Source organism: Neopelma chrysocephalum, unplaced genomic scaffold (assembly GCF_003984885.1).
Source record: "Neopelma chrysocephalum unplaced genomic scaffold, ASM398488v2 Primary Assembly neopelma1_97390, whole genome shotgun sequence".
NCBI lineage: Eukaryota > Metazoa > Chordata > Aves > Passeriformes > Pipridae > Neopelma > Neopelma chrysocephalum.
Window position 1 is genome coordinate 6661809 of NW_020926031.1, and position 23482 is coordinate 6685290.

Genomic DNA, 23482 nt, shown 5'->3' on the forward strand with positions numbered 1-23482 from the left:
TTTTTTTAAGTGTTATTTTTAAAGGCATGTCAGTTCAGCTATGCAGTTCCCAGCTCTGCTGGGATATAGTGTTACAGCACATGGGATGATGAACAAGAGAGTGAGGAGAAAGCTGAGAAGAGACCAGCATGATGCCTGGATCCATCATATTGTTTAACTGCACATTAACTTATGCTGTCTCTTGTAGAAAGCAGGAATATATGTTTTCTGATGTTAACTAATGGAAAAAAGTCAGGCCTTTGTCTTCAGCTGACTGTACATCATGGGTACCTTTCTTATGGAGATAGACAGAACGTATAAAATATATGCTTTCTTTAGGTGCAGTTGAGGAGGTCTAGTGTTAATCAAATAAGAATTAAGATTGCCTGAAAGCTTTATCTAGCAAGTTCTGCACAGGTATGTGTCCGTTAGGGCCAAGATGGCTCATTAGTACTACAGAGCCTGCAAGAAATAAACTCATTCAAACTAAGTTAATTATAAAATCAAGTGACTCCCCAAGAAGGGGAATTATTTTAATTGTTCTAGTTGTGTGATTGCCCATGCTTATTCAGGTCACCTTGTACAGCCCTGTCTCCTTTCCAGTGCTCTTATCCCTGAGTCTATTCTGGATTGAAGATGCTATAGCTGCAGTTTTCAGAGACTCAGGTACAGTTAAGGTGGAAGTGGGTTATTGGTTAGTGTGTTAGTGTAGGACTCAGTTCAACACCTGCTCAGGTGCTCCCTGCATGTCTTCAGCATGTCACCTTGGAGCTGAATTTACTATTAGATTTAGATGGAGCTTAGACATCTATATTCCAAAATGGGATCCTCAAAGTTCTTCCTAACCTTAGACCTCTGCTTCATGTCATTTCCCTGGTCCATCTGATATCCTGCTGTGACCATTTGGTTTTGTCACCATCAATGAGCTGTTCACCTTCCTGGTCCCTGCTGCTGCCTGCAGAGCAGGTGCTGCCCAGCCCATGCTCCCCCCAAGGCCTGCTTCATTAGGTGTTAATCAGCAGCTTGGGCAAGGCCACGCCCTTCCCTTACATTCTCGTTTGACTGATGAGTAGCTGATATATGGGCAGTGAGTGCAAGAGCCTTCTTCACTTCACAGCTTCTGCAGTAGCAGAGGACTGTATTTGTAGCACAGATAGATAAGCAAAATTACCTACCTGTGTCTTCAGGGTTCTGAAAAGAGAAAGGTAAGGTGTACACCTACTTAATTTGTTAGCGTATTCTGTTCCCAAAAATTAGTTGTCTGCACACCTGTACTGTCTCATGTGGCAAAGAGCAGGTGCTCTGTGGCCATGTCTGCAGCTGTGAATGTGTGTGTATATCCATATTTGCCCTTGTGGCATGTAGGAAAACACTCGGTGGTGTCCAAGTTGATGTGCTTCTACAGCTGGAAATTAATTAAGCCCACGCTTAATTTCTGTGTACCATCATGGCACTGGGAGACCTGGAGATCATTGTAGGAGATGGTGATGGCAGTTATTTACCATTAAAGCATGCTAACAAAGGATGCAGCACAGACATTCTTTCCTAATAGGGCAGTGATTTGTAAACCTCTATTAAAAGAGTTGACAGTGTTTTCCTGAATAGATATTATAAATGCTATTAAAAAAAATGTTTGATAAAGAATGGATGTTCCTGGGAGCTGGTACCACTTATTGACCCCATACCTCTTATTAATTTGTATGTAGTTATAAAAGGATATATTAAACAGTGTTTGCTCTTAGTATAAAATGGGAGATTGCTCCTGATAAGTATGCTTAAAATAAGCAGCACCACAGTGGTTATTTTCATTCCCTACCTATAATAACAGACTACGGAGACAAAAATGAATGCAGCCAGTCCAGCTGATAGCTGAATCATAGCAACAGCATCAATTGATTTTTTCCAAGTCTAAAAAAACTAATAAAGACTTTGCAGAATCTCCTAGATACAGAGGATTATGGTTAATGCCTTAAACCTGTTCCTTATGCTCAACTACTTTCTCTGTATGCACAGATGCCTGCTACTGCCTCTTTCAGGTAAATTCTATTTATAAAAAGTGATACTGAGTTAGGTTGGTTGAAACAAAGGCACATCTCTTCGTACTAAACTAAAGAGAAGCTATTAGCTGTTCTGTACTGCAGCAAATAATACTGTTTACCAGTCACAACAGTGCATTTGTGTGTGCTTCACAGTGTTTATCATTACTGGGGTTTTTTGTTCTTTCTAGTGTTGACCTAGGAAGTAGTGCACAGTAGGAAGTTTAAAGACAAACAACTTCTATTCCTGACATAATTTCAAGTAAACAATTTTTTTTTTTTCTTTTACTGCATTCAGCCTGTTTGCAGAATGAGGGACTGCTTTTCATCCTTGATAGCTGTTGCTTGGAAATATTAAAAATAAAAAAGTCCATTTTCTTAATGAATTATTTTTAAAATGCATAGTGTACATTGCATTGCATAGTCTCAGACCCTGAAAAATTATGTGTGTTTGTGTTTAATCTTATATGTATTTTAATCCAGGAATCCTTTGCATATTGTTGTTCTAACCAATTGTGGTTTGTGCAAAACTGACTAGTCAAAATGTTATGAAAGATAAAACCCATGTTGCCCTTACTTAAAGCTTAACCTTTGCAAATCTGGAATGTAATATATTCATTTTGCAGTGCAAAGAATTGAGCATGTGCTGGATCAGGGTTTTAGTTGCAAATGTATTGCCTGTTGCTCTGAATATAGGTGGAACACTTTCTTTTCTTTCAGCCGTGTAACTCCTTTCTTCCTACACACAAATAATGAGCTATTCTTTTACTTAGTAGTGTCTGTAAGCAACTTGTCCAGATGCTGAATGCAACTACAATACCATGAAGCTTTTCCTTGCAATGCATGGAAAATATATTAATCTTACTAAGAACATGTTTCATAGACATGTTTCATGTTGCTGAGGCGGAGGTATTATATTAGCAGTTTGTAGGTTTGAGAGGAGACCTTTTGGTCTGTTCATGAAGATGAGCTTGCCTGCAGTGAGGTTGTGCATGCCTGTGTGTGTTGCGTCATGTGCCATGTGTGGCTTCTGTGGTGGATTGTGGAAATATGGGTTATTATGAAAGGACATTGTGCAATTTGTGACAGTATGGTTGTATTTCTGATGGATTTCAGTACACACTATATTTTAAATGAAACTAGTGGTGTTGATTTCATCAGCTTTAAAAACCTTTACCACAGTGCCAGCCAGTATCTGCTATTTTTGCAGCCTGGGAGCCTTCTCAAAACACGGGTCTGGGGGGGTACATGTACGTTATGCTCCAGGAACAGTCTGTTTATTTGCCATTAGTTTAAACAAAACTCTCTGCTTAACTGTGTAAATTTCTTTGCCTTTAATGTACATGCTGAGGAGACCATAAGTTTTCTGTATTTTTCAGCTCTCTGCTGTGAATGCAGTGTATTTCAGAAAGTGGTTATGTTGGTCTTTAGGACATGAGGAATTTTCTACAATCTATTTTTTAATTTAAATAAATACATGTTACATGTAATTACTTTTAGTCATTAGGTCAGCCTATCAACTGGTTGACTCGATGCTCATTACCTTATTAAAGGCATGGCATCAGACAACGGAATCAAATATTTATGAATCATGAAGTATTATTTGCCCACTAGATCCCAACAGGGAGACTTCATATTCCCATGGACTGGATAAGAGACACAGTAATTCATGAACTGAAGTTACTGTATTCAAAGGACAGGAAGTTTTATCTGGGACTTAAAGAACAAAACGTAGTCCTAGTGTAAGTTTCGTGTTTTCTGTCTGTAGGAGTAATGATCTCATTATTCCGCTTGGGGTCCATGCCTTCATATGCCACATCTGTCATCATATCTTTTAACTTACAAAATCTATCTACTGTCAGAGGTTGCATCTTGTGATATTCCACTAAAAGTACTTATTCATATTATTATTATGTCAGCATTTTCTGTGTACCATGACTAATTTTTATTTTTTTTTTAGATTTATGGCTGGTAATCTGTTTTATAGTTTCTATTGAACAAAGTACTTTCTATCATATGTGATGAATACTACAGCACTATTTAACTGAGCATTTTTTATAAAGGGATGGTAGGGTCTCATCAATTAAAGTTCTAAAAAGCAAAAAAAATATATACGTCATGGAGTTCAATTTCTACACAGGTTTCCATCATATAATCTCTGTGCTGCTACTGGGGTTCATGTAGGCATTTATTGGAAGGACAACAAAACAATTCTGACTAGGGCCTAATGAGCATTGTGTGGCAGGAAAGGAATGGTACAGAAGTATAAATTTAAGGCTTATTCTACTTATGATTTCCTGAGTTCAAAGAAGTGACTTTATAAAGCAAACTGAGAAAGTGAGGGAAGGTCATAAAAGCTATGTGGATTTTGATGTTCATACAGTGTAAACACGGATTACCAGTGGTGCTAAGTAACAACTATTTCCAGTGAAATCAATAATAATAATAATGGCCAGTCTTCGCGAACGAAGATTTGGGGAAAGGTCTTTTACCTTTCCAGCCTGCGCAATGGATTTTTTAGGTGAGACACAGCCTGCGCTGAACTGAGCCCACCCTTTAATCCTAAGGTTCATCTGCCGGGGCCAAGCAAGCTTGGACAATGGCAGTGAGGTCCTCAGGACGTAGGTTTGTTTAGAGTGTCCTTCTCATAGATGGATGGCCTCACAGGGCTAACGAGCTACCATCTGCCCGGGGGACTTGGGATTCGAACCTGAGTTGCAGCAGTGAGAGTCCTGCATGCTAACCACTAGGCCACCAGGGGTCCCCTAAGTGAAATCAATACTGCTCTGAAAATCAGGCCAGTGTTTAATCAATAAGAAACTTGAAGAGACAGGCCTATAAAAAGAAATGCCAGGTGATCTTGTGAGAAGACAAATGGGTCAAAGCAAAAGAAACTCTGAAGTGGTTCTTAGGGTGTGACATCTTAGTTCACAACAGTCTCTCATAGACTGTCATGCTTCAGATGTGTGTGTACACTGTGTTTGCAAATAGCAAACCTACAGTGCAGATGCTGACTGACTGCTGTCACGACTGCTGTCACAACATTGTCACCAACCACTGTTGATGGTTACGTCACATTTATGACATACAACACCATTCCAGGCAGGTAGCAGGTACTGCTATTGCATTTTTCCCTTGTGTGTGCAAATATAATAAACAAAACCTGCTTATAGCACAACCTGTAGTCATTTCTAGTACCTTGGATTATTTTTTGTTGGGGCGGGTGACCCAGGTCAGAGAAATTTACCAATTCTTTTAACCCAGTCAAAGCATTTTATGAAGTTCAATCAAATGTCCCACATTGGTTTTCATCCCAGCAGTCTCAGTTACATTCTGTCTGGGGTCCTGGTCAGGGTTCAGGACAGTAGGAACCAGTTTTCTGTGCAATCTGAGAAGTCTGTGAAGATGATCTGAGTCCTGCCATCAGAATATTCCAATGTTCTGTGTTGAACTTTTGATACTTGCCTGTCTTTCTTGGTCGGTCTGTCCTTAGGAATAATGTATCCAACTATTAATCCTTCATATATCAATGGCTCTTATCAGATAATATAACTCATTTTCTCTTGATAAACACTAGATAAACACTAGTTGAGAACTAAATCTAATGTATTCTATACTATGAAGATTATTCTATCATTTTATGGAAGCAGGCACAGAGAATTGACACAGACAATATTATTTTATTTGTTATTAGACTGCCTATAGGGTGCCACTTATATCACAGCAATAAGTTGTTCTCTTGCTCTGAAAACCTTACTGTCTTATAACATGTCAAAAGAGGCAAGATTGTGAAAGGCTTTAAAAAAAAAGGTAGTATAAGGTCTTATAATTGTATGAATTCATGATTTGCACAACTCTTGAATATTTCTCCAACTTTACTTTTGTGACTCAGTAGCAGAACTTTAAAGAGTATACCCAAAAACATCACTGTATACAATGAACACAAAAATGCTTAATCTTTCTTAGGTATGATCAGTATCTGTTATTTATAAATGCATAAGATGTACGTAAGCTGTTTCTGTTCTGTTACCCTCTCTTTGCTGTGACCAAAGAAACCTAGCCTCCCTTGGTTGCATAAAGCCTCAAAGTGATAAAAAAATGGCTCTTTCAACCATACAGGCATAATTGTATCCAGCCTTGTGCATTTGCCTTCAAAGGGAACAGGGAACAGTTGCTACAGCAGTTCCTAAAAACTAGCAGCATAATATCCTCTACTGCATTTGTGCACAGCTACGTAAGCCTTGGTGTACACACAGAATGAAGGAGTGATACAGGCACCTTTCCTGTTACATCTATTTGTGCCAGCAGGATGCCTACTGTGTAAATAAAGATAGGGCTTTCACATAGCATAGATATATAGTCCTTTGGAGCTTGGATGTATTTATTTTTCTTGGTTTACTTTAAAGTTTATTTAGTTACCTAGGGAGTTTTAGAGGCTGAAAAATTTGTGTCTGAGGATGGTGTGTAAGTAGATGGATAGACTGCAGCTGGTTGGAGTTCTGAGGATTTGCATTTTTGCAGTTGAAGTATGGGTGCAGTTTGATGGCTTTTAGTGTTTAAATCCTGTAGTTTATCCAGTCAAAAGTCAGTTAGCAATAAACAGTAGTTGACTCCAAACTTGACACTTGCTTAATCATGAGAGGAAGATACATCTGTTTGTGTTTGTCTGAGTTACTGTAAAGTTGGATCTGCTTGCTTTACATATTTACTTGTGATTGTGGAAACAACTGTCCATATGAATTACAGTTAAACAGAGCATCAGATCTTGCTCATATTTCTACCCTTTGCAGTAGGAACTCAGATCTGATGCACAATGGCAATGCATAACTTTAGAGGCAGGTCTCTGACATACTGTAAGTGCTTTACCAGAAGTTGTCACTTGGAACTAGTGACAAAGATGTGTTCAAGTACAAATGCTAAGGGTAACTGTGTTTCCATTTAAGACACCGGTGCCTGAAAAGTTGTATACTTAAGACCATATATCAGGTAATCTTCTGTGTTTATGTTTAGCAGAGTATTCTTACAATAGCTTGACACATCTTAGCTAGTTAAATGCTGGAAACAGGCAGAATTACGCAATTATGTAAATTGGTTCTAAATACAAAACAACCACGAAGTTGAAGCAGTATTTAAGCCCTCTAATAATACGGCACAGTTTTGACATAAATTATGCTGATTAGGAGCAGCCACTGTATTTTATGCTACTCAGCATCACATGGTGGTTTCAGCTACACTAGCAAATTTCAAGATATGTGTAAGATAAAATGAGAGTCCTCTTGTTCTGTGTTTCTAGTAGACTCAATGTCCAGTCTAGAAATCACACTGCATACAAACTAATCAAGAGAAACAACTTCTCGTCATATTGTGGCAAGTAACAAAGAAAAAAAAGAAAGCAGAAGTCTATTTGAAAAGCAAAAATGTCTTGTCACATATGATCTCATACTTGTTGATAGTTCTTGCTACATTATAGCAGAAGGCTTAGCTCTTGTCTTCAGATATTCTGTTCAACATCCATATTCCTGTCAGTTCACAGTATGGGAAGAATTCTTTTCCTCACCTAGCTTTTTACCAATTTGTCTAATCAGATAGCTTCCAACTAAGGAATTTTTAGCTTTTTGCATATATGTCCATTTAATATCTGCAACTCAATGCAAACCCATTGACTGCAACAAATAACAACTGCTTATCATAGCATAATTCATAAGGTGACCACTTAGGCCAGTCTTCTGCTAAGGTTAGATTAAAATTCAGGATGGAATATGCTTCAATATTTCTTTAGCATTGAACTGGTTGGTCTTCTTTTTGCACTCGCTACCTTTTTTTTTTGTAATCTATTCCATGATATGGCCTTCTTGGGCATACCTTGGTTTCTCAGTAGTCACTGAGCAATTTCTCTGGCTCCAGAGGTTAAAATGAGTTTACAGTTTGTAGGTTTCATGACTAAAAATACCACAGATGTGAAAAAAAATTACTGTCATTTTAGTAGAGCAACTGACAGTACTACTTATTTACATGTAGCTTGGCTTCAGCCTGACCTGGATTCCACTGGTGTATTTTCATCGACCTTCTACTGATTGGTTGGAATTTCAGGTCCACCTGTGTTGCTGATGCCAGCAGATGGGACTGATAGCTGACATCTGGTTTTATTTTTTCAGAAAACTGAAATCCTCCATGCATATGCTTATTTCTTTAGGAGTGTACCCACTTTGGAAAGACATGGTTTCCACAAACAGGTTTTAGTGCCTGTTCTGACCTTCTGAATGAGATACTTTGCAATTAAAGTACCAAGGAGATGCTGAAGCAGAATGACGTGTTGCTACCAAGACCTGCAACAACTCCAGTAATCCAGCCACCTTGTACCATCATAGAATGCAGTTTTAGCATTGCAGACCTTTGTGACTGACAGCAGCTGGAATTGCAAATTCAACCAGACTTATTTCCATGTAGATCTAGAACTGTTTTCTGTGTGCTTAAAAACAGTTCTCAGTATCATTTTAATGCATTTTAAGAGTTTAATCCATTGAATAACATTTTTATTTGCTGCCATCCCTCCTAAGTGACTGTCTTCTTTACATACGGGGGTCATTGTTCTGTGTTCCTACTTGCAGAGGCAATGGCTGTTCCCAAGCCATAGAGAGAGGTTCGATAGAAACATCCAGGTGTTTTATGTGAACTAGATCTGCTGAAAGATTACTGTTACTTAGTGGGCTGTGAGAGTTGGTAAAGTAAAAAATTTTAGATATTTACATATCTGTGTTCCACTGGTGTGTCACCTGTGCATAAAATTCTGAATAATAATTCTGAAAAATACTGAAAAACTGAGAGAGTCTTCTCTAACACAACTTTTGGCAGCCTTCAGTGCTGGAACTGGAAACCTGGTTTTCTATTGCAGCCATGGCAGAGATGTGAGTTTAGCTGATGAGGCCCATGTCAGCCTATATGCAGCCACAGCTCAGTTACTGATCTTAGAGCAGCTGCATATACATCAGCACAGTCTCCTCAGTGTCCATATCATCTCTATGACATGAAAAACTCGTGTACCATAGCAGCAGCTGTTAACATTTATGACCTTCCTTTGCCTATTCTTCCAAAAATCAGGTGGTAATGAGTTCCTGTTCACATTCCAGCTACGGCATCACCTGTTACTTTATATACTCACAGGTAATAATTGGTGTGTGGTGTCAGTGAACCCTTCTGAAATATTTTCTCCTATTTAGATAGAATTATGTCTGCAGTTCAACATCAGTGACCCCTTGGAAATTTCAGTCTGCATGGTGGATAAAGGCAAATGATCGTATTCTTCCATTGATGCAGTTACTGAATTATGCTGGCAGCTCAGAATCAGTGACTTCACTTCTTTTTTGAAGTTGCTATTTAGGAAACCATAGATTACAGGGTTGACACAGGTGGAAGCCATAGCTACCAGGTGGCATAATGAGAAGATCAGGTTGTGGTGGCAAGGTGAAATGATTCTGTAATTCCAGTCTACAATGGTGTTGAAAATATGCAGTGGTAGCCAGCAAACAGCAAAAGCAGCCACCATAGATGCTAACAAAATGTTTATCCTTCTCAGCTGAACTGCTCGGTTGCTATATTCACTCTTCTCAAACATGTCCTTTCTCTTCTGTAGACGTAAGTAGATACGCAGGTAGCAAAGTATAATGAAGAACAGTGGGATGCAATATTGCAAGAGCAGTAGAGTGGTGGTGTAGATAAGTTTGTGTTGCTCAGAAGGCCACGAGTTGATGCATATAGCCTTATCAGTGGAAAAATTCATGAAGTGTGAGAGCTGCTCATACAAGTCATTAGACAAGATGGATGTGGTCAAAAAGGGTAGGGACATGAGACATGCTAAAATCCAAATTACTCCAATTCCTAGATAGGCTTGGGAGGTATTTGGCCTCCAACCAGTTGGGTTTATGATGAGCTGGTGTCTTTCCAGAGCAATAAGGACAAGGGAAAGAATTGACACTGTCACAGTTGTGCACTGAGTAAAAGAGGTCATTTTGCACATGACTTCTCCAAATATCCAGTAGTCCATCATGGTGTAAACAACAGTGAAAGGCAGGCAGACAAGACACATAAACAAGTCTGAAATTATTAAATTGGAAATTAGGATGTTGGTGACATTGGCCTTTTCCTTCTGCCTGGCAATGACGGCAATCAGACAGATGTTTCCCACAATCCCTAGGACAGTCTCCAAGCTGTAAGAGGTGGCCAGGAAGACAGTAAGGTCGGTGATGTTCATGCACTGATTAGAAATGTTCATGGGAAAGCTTCGGTTTGAGTTCCAGTTCTTGCTGTTCAGGAAATGAAAACCATCGTTAGCAGCCCTTGTCTTATTCATCCTGAATTCCAAAATATTTATCACAAAGGATGGTAGTCAAACACAGTTTAGGTCTTCTGGAGCCAGCCTAAAATGGGCTTTATCTGTTCTGTCTGGCTGTGGAAGATCTGGGTGTATCTGCAAAGGAAAGGAAAAAATATGTTTTGTTATGCTTCAAGAAATTAGTCAAAAGGGCAAGGAGGGAGACAGGGAAGCAAATGCCAGAGATTCTGTGTATATTCTGCAGCTCCCTCGTATATAGTTTATTAGATCATAAAATGGAGCCCTTTGCTAAACTGTGGTATGAAAGTCTGTGCAACTCTATTGAATTATGACCGTGTTTATTCGTTTTGAGGTTGTCCCATGGATTTAAGAACATCTTAACTTCATTATTTAACTCAGTGCAGTATCTTGAACATCACTAATGCAGTAGAGTGGTGATCTAAGGAAACTGGATCAAAACCCACCTGGAGGTAAAAATTGTGTGCACTTCTGTTTTTGCAAGGTTCTGATCCAAAACCGGGCAGTGGGCATTGTGGGGCTTCATTTACCTTCAGCTGAGCTAAACATCAATGTGAAAAGTAAGTCATATTAGATGCATAAAGCCAACACTAAAATATCTTATGTGAGTTAATATGTGAAATGTGATTGTGACTGTAGCCGGAGCTTGCGTTTGTGCAAAACAATCACCACGCAAAAATTCAGGCTCACTCTCAGGAGGGATATCATGGGACAATTTTTCAAAAGTCTAAAATAATTCAAAATCATTTCAACATATTTCAGCTTCTACACAGTTGTGATAGGTCATGGGAACTGCAGTCCAAATATCTTCCTTCCCCATTCTGGATGAACCCCAGTGCCCTTAAAGCTTTGATGTCTCCCCTAATGCGGCCATGACAGAGTTTATCAGAAATAAAGTCCAGTCTCCCGATTTTGGCTTTAAGAGTGAGTGATTTTTATAATGTCTGTTAATCCCTTCTGAGAAGCTTCTTATTGATTCTCCCTATCATTTTGCTCTCTTCACCCAAAAAACTTCAAGTGTTTTAATAGTATGTGCTGTCTCCTAGATACTGTTCCTGCACGGACAAATAGATCTGCTTCTTAATCACTGCTGCAAGCCATGAGCTGGGATTTTCAATGGGGTGTCAGGGAGCTGAAACCATGGAATTAATCGGTGCTGCACACTTTTGGAAATCTCACTCATAGGATTGCCTGGAATCTCCCAGATGACTCCTGTGAGCCATAGCACAGGCTACTTTATAAACCTGATCCTGGAGTCCAAATCCTCTATGTCAAGGAATCAAAGAAAAAAAATCTGACTCTGCTGGGAGTTCTCATCAGGCCAGAGGCAGTTTCATGCTGTGCAAAGGCTTGTAGTATGAAAAGTAAATAAATACTCAGGGAACAATACTATTTAACCACTACATGACCCTTTCCTCAGTGATAAAATGTCACTCAAACAAGTTTTAGTGGTTGTGAAAAGCTTCTGAGCTTCAGAAAAAAACAACTGATCAAGGTATGAATATGTAAATAAAATGGTATAGTGAGCTTATCAGTTTGAGTAGCATTTACGGCTGAACAACTGTGTGCCTAAAGATAACCAGTACTGTACAAAAAAACACCTACTTTCCTACAATTTTTTTCTTTGCCTTGTCTTTCTCGTTATGAATTTTACTGTATGTTTCTAGGGATGTTGCCTCTCAGGAACTAAAGAAAGCAATAGTGTGCAGTAAATAAAAAGGAGGTTTGGGATCATCATTCTGCTTGATCAGCAAAAATAAATGAGTACAGTAAATTCTTTTGTTACTTTGTTAGCATTGATTTTGCTATTTTGCTACTTTGATTTATCTAACTGTATCTATCTGTATTTCTGTCATCTATCTGTATCCATCCAAAACAGTGAAGACAGTCACACAAGCAAAATATAGTAGTCCATTCTTTCTCATAATCTTTCCTTTCCTCAATAGTTAAAATCTTAATTAAAGAGGGCAAAGGAAATTTTCCAAATTGTGGATATAGGTATGACTCCTGTCCACTCACTTTTGTGTTGTTGCCCAATCCATGTGAACAGATTGATTCATTTTCTGGAACAAAAAGAAGAGGCAATGATGGCTGGTTTGCATGTTCACATTTGGGGAGGGTATGGTGGTCTGTTTCAGTGTGAAAAGGGATACAGAATGAAAAACCATCAACCGACCCCGTAGTTTTTAATGATTGCTGGCCAGTGATGATGCTGCAAATGAAACAGAGCAAAGGGATCAGCAGCCTGCAATATTATTTGGTACCAGTCAAAAGAGATAAGTCTTGGCATTTGGACAGGACAAATAGATTCTGCTGCAAACAAAACACATGAGCTTTTTACTATGGTCCCAACATAGTGTCCTTAGCTACAGTATCCTCAACAACAAACACATGGTTCTCTTTTGTTGCTTAAGAAATATTTGCAGAGTTATTGCAAACATCTGTGTCCCACAGAGTAAGCCCTCTCAAGGGTCCCAGACACTTCTGGACGTGCTGAGGCGTCAGTGAGAACTAATAATGCTGAAGAAAAAAAAAAAAGAAAGCAGTGGAGCCACCTGGAAAACAAAAGCTGGATCCCACAGGTTTAAGGGGCACATTTCCAAGAGGTATGCCAAAGACTGAGCATGGCTGTGCATTTCATACAGATGGCAAATGTGGTGGGGATAAAGAGCATCTCTGAAGGCTCTGCAATGTGTATTGTTGGGTTAGAAGCTCCCTCTCTTTTAACATCTTGCATTCCATAGTGTCCCCACAAAGTGACCGTCAGGCACCTCCTGGGAATTCATTCTTATGGTACTGCCCAGAGGTAAATAAGGAATTATCACCCTCTTAACACAGGTAAGGGGACTGAGAGAGGGAGCTGAGACATGAGTTATCCAGTGTTTCAGGGGAATCTGTGGTACACTATGCCAACCAGATGTCTTGGGAAAAGTCAGTGCCTAGATCACTTAGGTCTGTAATTCTCTTAAACTCTTATTCCAGCAACCATAATATGAAAAACAGTTCTAGAAAAAATAGAAAAATAAATAACCCAGTGACCTTATACTTATGCATCCTATTATGGTATCCTTGGATGGCAGATCCTCAAGAATAGTCACTGCCAAGTGCTGTGTTTGACTTTCAAGGTGTTTGATTGCCCTTCAGTTTAGTCTGAACCAAGAGCCAGCAATAAGCAATGTGTACGTATTCTGTTTAGACATTTGAATCAAATGTTAGCTAATATACCGAATCACCAGTGCAGTGGGAACAAGGGTGTTAGTCCCCTCACTATATTGAAGGTTTGTTGATTACCCCACAAAACATAGCAATAATGTTATTGGCTAAGAAAAAACAGCTTTTGTCTCTTGAAAGTGAAGTAATACTTACTTGGCTTGTAGAAGCAAGAAGTATATCTCCTAAATCAATTTGCTGAGAGATTGAGGGAAAAGGTATTTTTTGTTGTTTGCTTGTTTGTTTTTAAAGAAGAGGAATCCTTTTCGGAACCCTTAATGAACTTCAAGAAACAAAAAGCTAACATGGTCAAAAGCAAGGAGTTTCTTCTCTAGTTGATGCAGCATGAGATAGTTTCTCTGAAAAGCAAGTGTCTCAAAAGTCTACATCAAATCAACAGGCTATAGAAGGAAGTAGAGAAGAAGCTTTCAAATTTAGTGTAATTTAAATTCCAGAAGTACATCTTTTATAGATGTTCATCATTGTGCTCTTTGTGTTGGAAGAAAGGAAGAAGAGCAGGCAAGGTTTGAAGGGTTTATCTTGCTGAACAACACAGCCTTCTGAACTAACAAATGTCACTCAGGTTGTCTCAAAAAAAGAAACCAAACTATCACTAGTCAGCTTGAAAGCCTTGCCTCAGAGCATTATCCTGTATTTCCCAGAAAAATTCCTCAAAGAAAAGGGAATTCTGCAGAGATGGGTCAGGGAAGAAAATAAAACCCTCAGTGGGTTTGAAGGAGACTGCTAGACCATAAGTGGCTTCAAGCAGTTAATGCACGACTGCCCTTTTGAGAGACCTCTGGACTTGAAGACATCCTATGAAAACCTCTATAAAAACTGTTTTCCTGGAGGCAGGACAAATCAGGGGACTGCTACAGATGCTATGATCTGTGTGCCCACTGGGAAAAGATGGGTCATTCTTGCAAAGTGGATCGTGATCATCTATTCCCTGTCATCAAATAACAGTCTCCATAGTTGTGATGAACAGTGGAAATCAATTTCCACATCAGACATAAATCAAAGGAAAAAAAAGGGTTTGCAGTGTTTGGCTTCATTATCTGGTACTTAGAAGCATTTGCTTATCTAACTCAGAATTAAAATAGTTGCTCAAACAACTGCTGCTTTCAGTCCATAAGAGTTTCTGAGAGAAGCAATTCCTAAAGACATCCTGTGATTGTACTGTTTATTTAAAGAGTTACAGCAATTATCTGGAGTAAAGCAGCTATTGTCTTCCTTTTATAAACTAGAAACAAAGGAGCAGTGGAAAACTTTAGCAGAATGCTGGAATTCATATTGCAGATTTTAATTGAGGTGGTGAGGACTGAATGACTGACAGTGGTGTCCCCTTTTGGCTGGCAGCCACATTATCTTAGTAAAATAGATTTGCCCTGTCTAGCCTTACATACTAAAGAAAGGCTAAAAATCATTTGGCTGTTCTTACAGCTTTCCAGGAAGGCAACACAACTAGAAGAGGAAACATGCCACTGAGTATGCACAGACATCCCACAGCATTATTAAATCCATACGGGATTTGATACAATTAAAATTAATGGTGTACTCTTCACCATTTTTAACTCTGTGTTGCAAAATTATTGGGAACAACTGTCTTAGTTCATTGAAAAAGCCATATATGATAAAAATTTCTAAAACATGCATAATTAGGGTATAGAACAACTTGTGTATATTAATCTGTTACAAGTCTATAAAATTGGGAGATGGTATAAATACCCAGGAAAGTACTTTTTCATCCTCTCATATCTGCATGTTTTCAGATGGAAACCTTTTAGAGGTTATGAAGTTCTGAGTTAACCTTCTCTGATCATGTAGAAAGCAGGGAAGTTTACAAAAGCATCTACTCCAACTTCTTATTTTCTGGTTAAATTTATAACAACCCAACCAAAGACTTGGAGCGAGCTCACAAAGGTAAAATGTGACTAGCAGGTCAGCAGACTGGAGAATGGTAGTTAGTCCCTGATTTCTTAAGAGTAAAGGCCATTGTGACAGGGTCTTTATCCAAGAGAAAAAAATTATATTTTTGCAATGGTGATCTTTACCAAAGGAAGCTGTGAGTCCATAAAACATTGCAACAGGCACCTTAGCAGACAGCCAGTTAGGATATCTGGAGAGTGATGCGATGTGTACTATGAGAAGCTGCATGGGCTGGGTGAGGAATAAGAAATCTCAGGGACTAGGAGATAAGAAGTGTTTTCCAGTGACCAGTGGGAACAAGAAAGGCTTTCTGTCACACTTCAGGGTGGCAGGGAACACAGCTGAACCCTACAGATCTCCCAAGAACCTGCCATCTCCCTCTTGCACCCTGAAAGGTTGCAAAGCTCTGCTCAGTAGATACAAGGGTTGGGCCTTATAAAGTCAGACTGTATTAATTTATCAAACATAGTCACCTGCTTTTTTAACACTCACAGGTGATAACTTTAATAAAGAGCTCTGAGCTCTTGACAGTCTGAAATAGATAATTTAGGAAATTCTTACCTGTTACCGATGGAGAGAATCACTGCAGTTGATGCACATTTCTATTCTGGAAGAAAGAAGGAATGTTGAAGCAGTGAAGTAAGATCTTCTGTGCCCTAGCAGTCCAGCAGAGAAGCTCTCCTTGCTGTTTCTGTAGGTAATTTGGATGGCATGTCTCTCCCTCTCCCCCTCTCTCTCCCGCCCTCTTTCCTTCCCTCCCTTCAATTTAGCCAATGAATTCTGCTTTATGGTTATGGTCTGACTTTGAAGTTCTGGCTCCCTCTGCTGTTATATAGATATACGAATTCTAGGGATACTTGAGAGGAATAGCAACTTCAGAAAAGAGCTATGAAGTATCTGAAGCTCAGTATGCACCCGTGCTGCACGTGAGTGGGATCTCAAGTGAAAGCAAAGAGACAACTAATCCTGTTCTCCTTGATGAGGCAAGATTTCTGTAGGGATCAAAGAGAATTTTGCCTCATACTTATGAAAAGGTTGCCAGTGTCAGTTTTCTCAGTTTTTCCAGATTTTTTTAGAAGGGTGCAGGCTACAAGTCCTTAGATTGTGAAAGGGGAGGAGATACACTGTAACTCAGGCAAAGAACTCAGAAATGTATGACCTCTGAGAGAGTTGGAAACAGAGGAAAAAAAGGATTTGAAAAAGTGCCCATTTCCTTTGATTTTTTTCCCCCAGGTCTTTCTCATGAAAAACCAAGGCAGAAGTCAGAGTTGCAAATTTTTCTCTTGCATTGGGAAAATACACAAACAGTGTATTTCCAAGGGCTATATCAGAATAACCTAATTTTGGTCCTTACTTAAAGAGGATTTTAAGCTATGGTCAGCTACCTAATTAGTCCAGTGGCTTATGCTATTCTGGAGCCCTTCTGAAGTTGTGATAAGTAGTTGTTGCAAATAGGTGTTTTCATTTGTAGGTGTGTAGTATGTCAACAGAAGTCAAACATTGCAATGTCAAAACAAGTGCAAGCACTTAGCAACTAAACTAACCGTGAAAACAATTTTTCATTTGTACCGTATTCTTTCTTTCATTTTTTCTGATAGCAGCTACTATGGATCTGATCATCCACTTCAAGAGCTTAGCGGACATCTTTCATGATTAGAGAAATAAACAAGCAGAAGTAGAAATAGAGGGTATTTTGGCAGTTCTCATGACTTATGATGCTGAGAAGCATAAAACTGGAATCTGCATAATGAATGGTGTAAGCCGGAGAGTTGTCCTGAGTTACTGATTTTTCTTCAGGAGATGCTTGATCTGCTTCTTGGTTTGAGTGACTTATTCAGAGGCTTTGTTTACCAACTAGTTTGAATCAGCACCCCACAACCCAATATTTCCCCTTTACCCAGACACCTCAGAAGGAGATGAGCTTTCCGGTCTGGTTAGGGAAAGGGACGTGAAGCCTGTGCTCTGGCTGAGAAGGCATCAGCCCACGCAGATCTTGAGCCTCTGACCAGCTTCATAGGAAGTAGAGGATTTTTCCTATCTTACTGGAGCCAGAGAAGCTGAAAATATTTATCTGGCTGGCCTGTTCACTTCTGTTTCTTCCTTAATTTATTTATCGTATGTTTATTTGTTCTGCTGTTCAAAGCATTAAAGAAAGGGGAGGAAAACCATTAGGAAACAGACAGTCCTTTTCCTGAGGGATATTTTGATTTGTGAAGCTGTTCTTCTGTCCCCCTCAGCTTGTAGCATTCCTTAGCCAGCCTTATCTCCACACCTTCCAGACACTTAAAGATATATTGTGCCACTTTTATTCTCTCAATGCAGACATTTGGGCAGAGTCTGCAAACTAGCAGATTAGCATCTGCTCTCTTCTTAAAGTCAGCGGAGAACAACTGTATCACTGGGTCCTAAAACACTGTTCAGGGCTTTGCCGCTCAGGGATCAGAAAATGACCTAGCCACCAATATCTTGCTATGGCATCTGGGATTTTCTTCGTAACAGATTTTTATGGTGAATGAATTGCTGTAGCAAGGTTCTGACCATTTTTGATGAGGTGAATGGGGCTGCAGTAGAGTCCTATTACACACATATTCTTTCCTCATCGTATCCAAACTGCAGGGTGAAAATGCTCGCTATTAATAAGCCAATGTGGGAGCAGCATACCAGAGGTAGCTTGGAGTGAGAACAGCAGCAGCAAGACAAAGACGCAGATGCAAATTTCCTCGAGTGGGTCTTTTAGTCTTGGTTCAGCTCCTTGCTAAAGTGGTGGTGGTACTCAACCTGCCTGTTTTGAATCTGGCCATGTTTCACTTTCCAATGGGAACTACTGAACATGTATCTGCAGAGAGTCTCTGTGAGGATTCCAACCCATTAAGACTTGCAAAATGCACAAAAAGTATTTGTATGAGGGTGCATAAGAATGAAAATTCCTCTATATGCAGGACACTTACTGCTGGGAAGCAGTGTGGAAGTACTGTAGTCCCAACTACTGATAGTCAGGTGCTGTCAACGGACCAGTCCCAGTTTGCTGTTGATAGGGAATGGAGTAAAAAACTGTAGCTGGCATGGCATGGGGCTGTCCTACTTCCCACAGAGTGATAAGAAGCTTTGCTCCCGTTGTCTATCCACAGCACGTGCTCCTGTTATGAGGAGGCTCCGGGGAACTGTTCTGCTTTCTCTGCAGTTGGTTACAAAAGACAATTGGACTCCAAGGAGACAATGCATTTCAAGGGGGTACATGAGGAAATAGTCCTCTCTGTTCTGGCCAAATAACTTCTTCCTGCAAGTGGTTATGGGGACAGCAAGGCCTCCACTGACAAACATTCACTGGGTGCAATTAAGGATTTCCCTGAGAGTGACAGGATTATCACAACAGGGGGATTACAGCTGCCCTCTGGATGCTTTGAGGGTCTCCTCCAGTACTCTTGTGTCGGATCTTCAGCCATATCAGCCTTCACTGGTGGAGCCCTGATACTCTTTCTTTCCCCTGAGCATGAAATCTCAGAGGCCAATTCTCCTACAGTACATTTAGCAAATCTAATTGTATTCCAGCATCTGGAGTCCTGCTCTCTCTGGCACTATTTAACAGTGAGCAAACAGTATCCACAATGAATAGTACTAGGTACTTGATGACAAAAGCATGTGGAGAAAATGTACCATGGAACAGTACACAGTCCGTGTATATGCTAAGCTTATCAGGGCTACATGGCATCCTTGTAGGTATTTTGTGTAAGTTTGGTTTGGCTTTATTTTGTCAGAATCTCTACCTCTTTCTGAAGCAGAATATTTTAATCATTATCATCCATCCTCAATTTGTTCCTAACCTTTATTCCATGGGGTAGCTATGAAAGTGATGTACCTTCCCAGGAATTTTTCTGAACTGCTTAAATGATGTTCAGGCTTTTGGAAAAGTAGGCCTGTTACTCAGAGCCCCCTAGACAGGCCCTTGTAAATACATCTAGCATTTAGGAAGCTGATAGGATAATCCCTTCTATATATATCTATATCTACATCTACCTCCATATATATACACATACATATATATATACACATATATAACTGGGTGAAATCCTCTGATCCACCCTCCAAAACTAGAGAAGTGAGGGCTCCTCCAGTGTCTGTTCCTCACAGACTGGAAGGGCCATGGCCAGATGCAGTGATGTCCACTCCATTATGCCCAAGAAGGCACAGGGGGATATCATCAAAGAGAGCTGCTAGTAGCCAGTTCTAACCAACCCCGAAGCCCAAAGAATTAAGAATCTACAATTGTATTTCTCATTTTACTTGTTTCCTAGAATCACCTTATTGATTGCCATGGATGGGTTTTCCTCTAGTAATTGGTAAGCTGTTTTCTACCTGTATGCTCTCAGCATCACACTTGAAAATAGATGATGGTTTTGAAATGTGATTGTGGTTTTCCACAATAGATATTGAAAGAAGTTGTTGTTTCTGTCAGATGAAATATTTAATTGTTATACACTTCAGTAATGTAGAGGCAAGGCAGACGAAGAAAAGAGCTATGATGTCAGTGTTGAATAAACTGAACACACCCAAATTATTTAACTGAGCCTTTTAAGCTGTCCAGTGCTCTTTTTATAATTGCTCTTAATATTGTCTAAATAGGTTTTATAGGATATTTCTCATATTAAGTACATTCATGGACTTTGTACCAGGCACAGTGTAGTGCCTGAAGTCTACAGGCTAAACATGATTTATAGTGTGGGTTTTCTGTATAAACAGCTTTCATAGGGTTGTTTGTCAGTGCACTTTGAACCAAACAAGATTATTGCAGGAAATTCTACCTCAGTATGGAAGGCTACAGAGCTATTTATATGGCATTTCTTTGCAGTAGGTTGGACTCTCAGGTAGAGGATTGCCTTTTTTTGTGATATACCAGTCATCTCCTGGAGAATATGTTCCCTTGTGCAACTGCACTAATGGATTGATTGACCTACGTAAGGCACCAAGGTGGGGGGAGGCTTTCAAGGGGCTGTTTTCTGTTTTGTTTCATCCCATTCTTCTAGTATACATGTCCTTGGGGAGATAATAATTGTAATAACATAATGAATCCATTTGCCTGGCCACAGGATTTATATAATACTTGTTAGTTTAAAAGCTAGATAATTTCCAAATCAGTAATTAGATTTACAAACATTTATACACACCATGAATACTTCTGTTTTCAACAAGAACAGTCAGTGACTACTTAGAAAGAAAAGCAGTGATTTGATGTATGTGAACATTTATTTAACTCTAGATCCCAACAGGAAAAAAGCCACAAAGTTATCTGTGGTAAAGCTTGGTTACAAATGTGTTTAAGACAAACCACCTAGTGTCAGAAATGAGATAGATATGGCACAATTAGAGCTGTGAAAGACATGAGACAAACTCATTGCTCCTGAACCCATGCTGCTTGCTGCTTTCCTCTAAAGGAGAGATCCAGAGCATATTCAACTTTCAGGGTAGGTGTGAAAGAGGAGAAATACATCATGTGGTCTTAACCAACTCCGTTGTAGACTTTGCAACTTATGTCAGGATTAGTCTTCTTCACCACTCGAATGGAACAGCTTTTCTTGTGGAATAGGCCAACACAGTTCACCCTGTCATAGTGCTTGGGGATTAAAACCCTGTCATTGAGAAAGGCAAGGAGAAAATCAGCAGCTGAGACACTGACTGAAAAGGATGCTTACTGAGCTACAGCCATCCTGGAACAAGCTATATCATGGATTGATTTGGCTCATGGATATACATAACAAGTGCCACGGATTACCATAGGAGGAATAGAGACCCCTGATCATGACTTTTAAGAGATGAAGTAATTTCCCAATATTTGTTCTTGTTTAGATGCACTTCTCACTGGTCATTCTGTTAGGGATTAGTGTAAATTCCCACACAGAGACAAAATAGGGATTAATTCTGTCTTCCCCAATCAAACAAAAACTTTCTTGATAATAACAAACAATTTAAAGAGTGCTGAATCATGCCAGCATGAATACCTCCCAGCTGAACCTCTTTTTGGCACAGCCCAACTCCCCCCCTCCTATGGCTGAGAAAAGCCAGAATTTTTTCCCACTAAGGGTCCTTGGGTTGTAGCCTTCCTCATAGATCATTTATGATCTCCCTCACCTTAAGAAGAGTTTTTTCAGCCTTCTGGGGAGATAATCAGTTCATATCACTATATTCAGGAAGACACAGCTCTTCTTGAGGCAGGAACATGTAGGAAAGCAAATTATCAGAGCAGGACATGTATGTCCTGTTTTGATAAGGAGGAAGTGTGGGCTCTTGGCAGCATGGAAGGATGTGGAACAGTCTTGGCCTGAATAGATGTTTGCGGGCAGGCCAGTAGTTTGATGCTGAGCTACAGAAGCCCACAGGTATGTGTGTTGAGAGGTGTTTAGGTATCTGGAGACAAGATGATGAATTGAAGGAGCAAGAAAACAGAGGCTAAAGGGAACCATACACCCAGTTAGTTTCTGAATCAAAAGAAGGACTAGGTGATGAGGGAGAGCTGTGTGCTGGAAAGACCCTAACAGCATCTTATTTTGTTTCTTCCCAGAAATGTCTGTATGATTGACAGATTATTCTGTCAGTCATGATTAGAGCTAACTGGGAAACAGGAAAAGGAGTTTCACTCGTGTGAGTATGAAATTTCAGTGCATGCTTTCAGTGAAATTTTTTTGAGTCTAAATATTTCAACAAGTTCTTGAATAAGCAAACAAAAATTTGGGTGAACTTACAAGCTGCAGCAAATCATTGCAGTCATCTTACATCTGCATTGGAAGCAATCTTCATTCTTCCACACCGCACCAAAAACATATAGGTTTCTGTTTGAAAGGCAACCTGCATATACACCCCAGAAAATGATAGTCAGTATATCAGTAGATATAGATCATGGTCTTCTATGTTTGTGAACTAGCAATCAAAGCACTGATTTCCATAGAGTCACACCAGGGAAGAGTCTAACCCAGTGCTTCGCAGAGAAGATACCATGTCTTTGCTCCTGCGGTGTGCATGAATGTGTGACATGGCATGATAAAATGGTAGCAACCACGTATCATTCTGCTATTGCAATTGATCTGAAAAACACCTTAGCTTATGGCTATGGTAGGATCTTTCTGATCCTTCTCATATTCAACCTTACAGATCTAGGCTTTATTTTCTCACTCCTTCTTCCTCCCCAGTTCTTATTAGACTTTGACTTACTCTACTAAACTGAATTTAAACACCAGCTGTGTTGTCTTTGCTTTGATTTTAGTGTCAGGTACCCCGTTTACGTTAGTCAATGCTGCTTAAAAGTACCTGTTTTTTGCCACATGGGCAAGTACCTCAGTTATACATCAGCCCAAAGGGTAACTGTCAAACAGGATATAGTCTCCCTCTGTCCAGAGATGCTTCTAGGTGGGTTGATTGCTGAGTATGCAGCTGTTTGGATCATTCCTCAGCAAAGAACCCATGATGCTATTCCAACATTTCTAAGAAAAAAAGGCTTTGAATCTCTGAATTAATGTTTCAGGGGTGTCTAATATATTTGCCATTCTTACCATATTTGCTGGCTGGTCTAAGGTAACAGCGAGTAACACACAGAGTCCTTGAGAAGAGAAGGATCAAGGAAAAAAGCAGCAAGAATTTCTAGGAAAAAAACCAAGAATCTTTCTTTAGAATTAAGTATTTTTTTTTCCAAAGTTCTAGCAAACTCGCTGGCATGGAGTTACGAATGAGTCCTACTATTCCAAATAAAGTCAAATTAAAAAATCCTCCCAGTCTGTACACACACACACACACACACACACACACACACACACACACACACAAAGCTGATAACTTACCATACTTGCATAGGCTGCTCAGATTTGGTAATGAGGTGTAGCGTCTGTTTATATACAATGAGAAAACAATGGTCAGTGCAAAGGGAGGTGATGCAAATGTGAGCACCTTGGCTGCAAACAGACACTCTAACCTGTTCCGACCATCGATCAGAAGGTGG

At 39.6% G+C, this 23482-nt stretch overlaps 1 protein-coding gene across 2 annotated transcripts; it reads right to left on the reverse strand.

Moving 5' to 3' along the window:
* Positions 1-7328: 7328 nt before the first annotated feature.
* On the reverse strand, positions 7329-16206 carry LOC113961815 (neuropeptide Y receptor type 4-like). Of its 2 annotated transcripts, none has more exons than XM_027672453.1 (2): positions 16063-16206; positions 7329-10315 (listed from the first exon to the last, which is right to left on the reverse strand). In XM_027672453.1, exon 2 carries the CDS (start codon positions 10282-10284, stop codon positions 9229-9231), a length of 1056 nt encoding a protein of 351 aa, XP_027528254.1. In that variant the 5' UTR covers positions 10285-10315; positions 16063-16206; the 3' UTR covers positions 7329-9228. The 2 variants fall into 2 exon arrangements, with proteins under 2 accessions (XP_027528254.1, XP_027528253.1); XM_027672452.1 differs by having other exon boundaries at positions 7329-10479.
* Positions 16207-23482: the final 7276 nt, after the last annotated feature.

Coding starts and splice junctions, on each gene's coding strand:
- LOC113961815 (XM_027672452.1), bottom strand. CDS start 10,362: ATGAATAAGACAAGGGCTGCTAACGATGGTTTTCATTTCCTGAACAGC.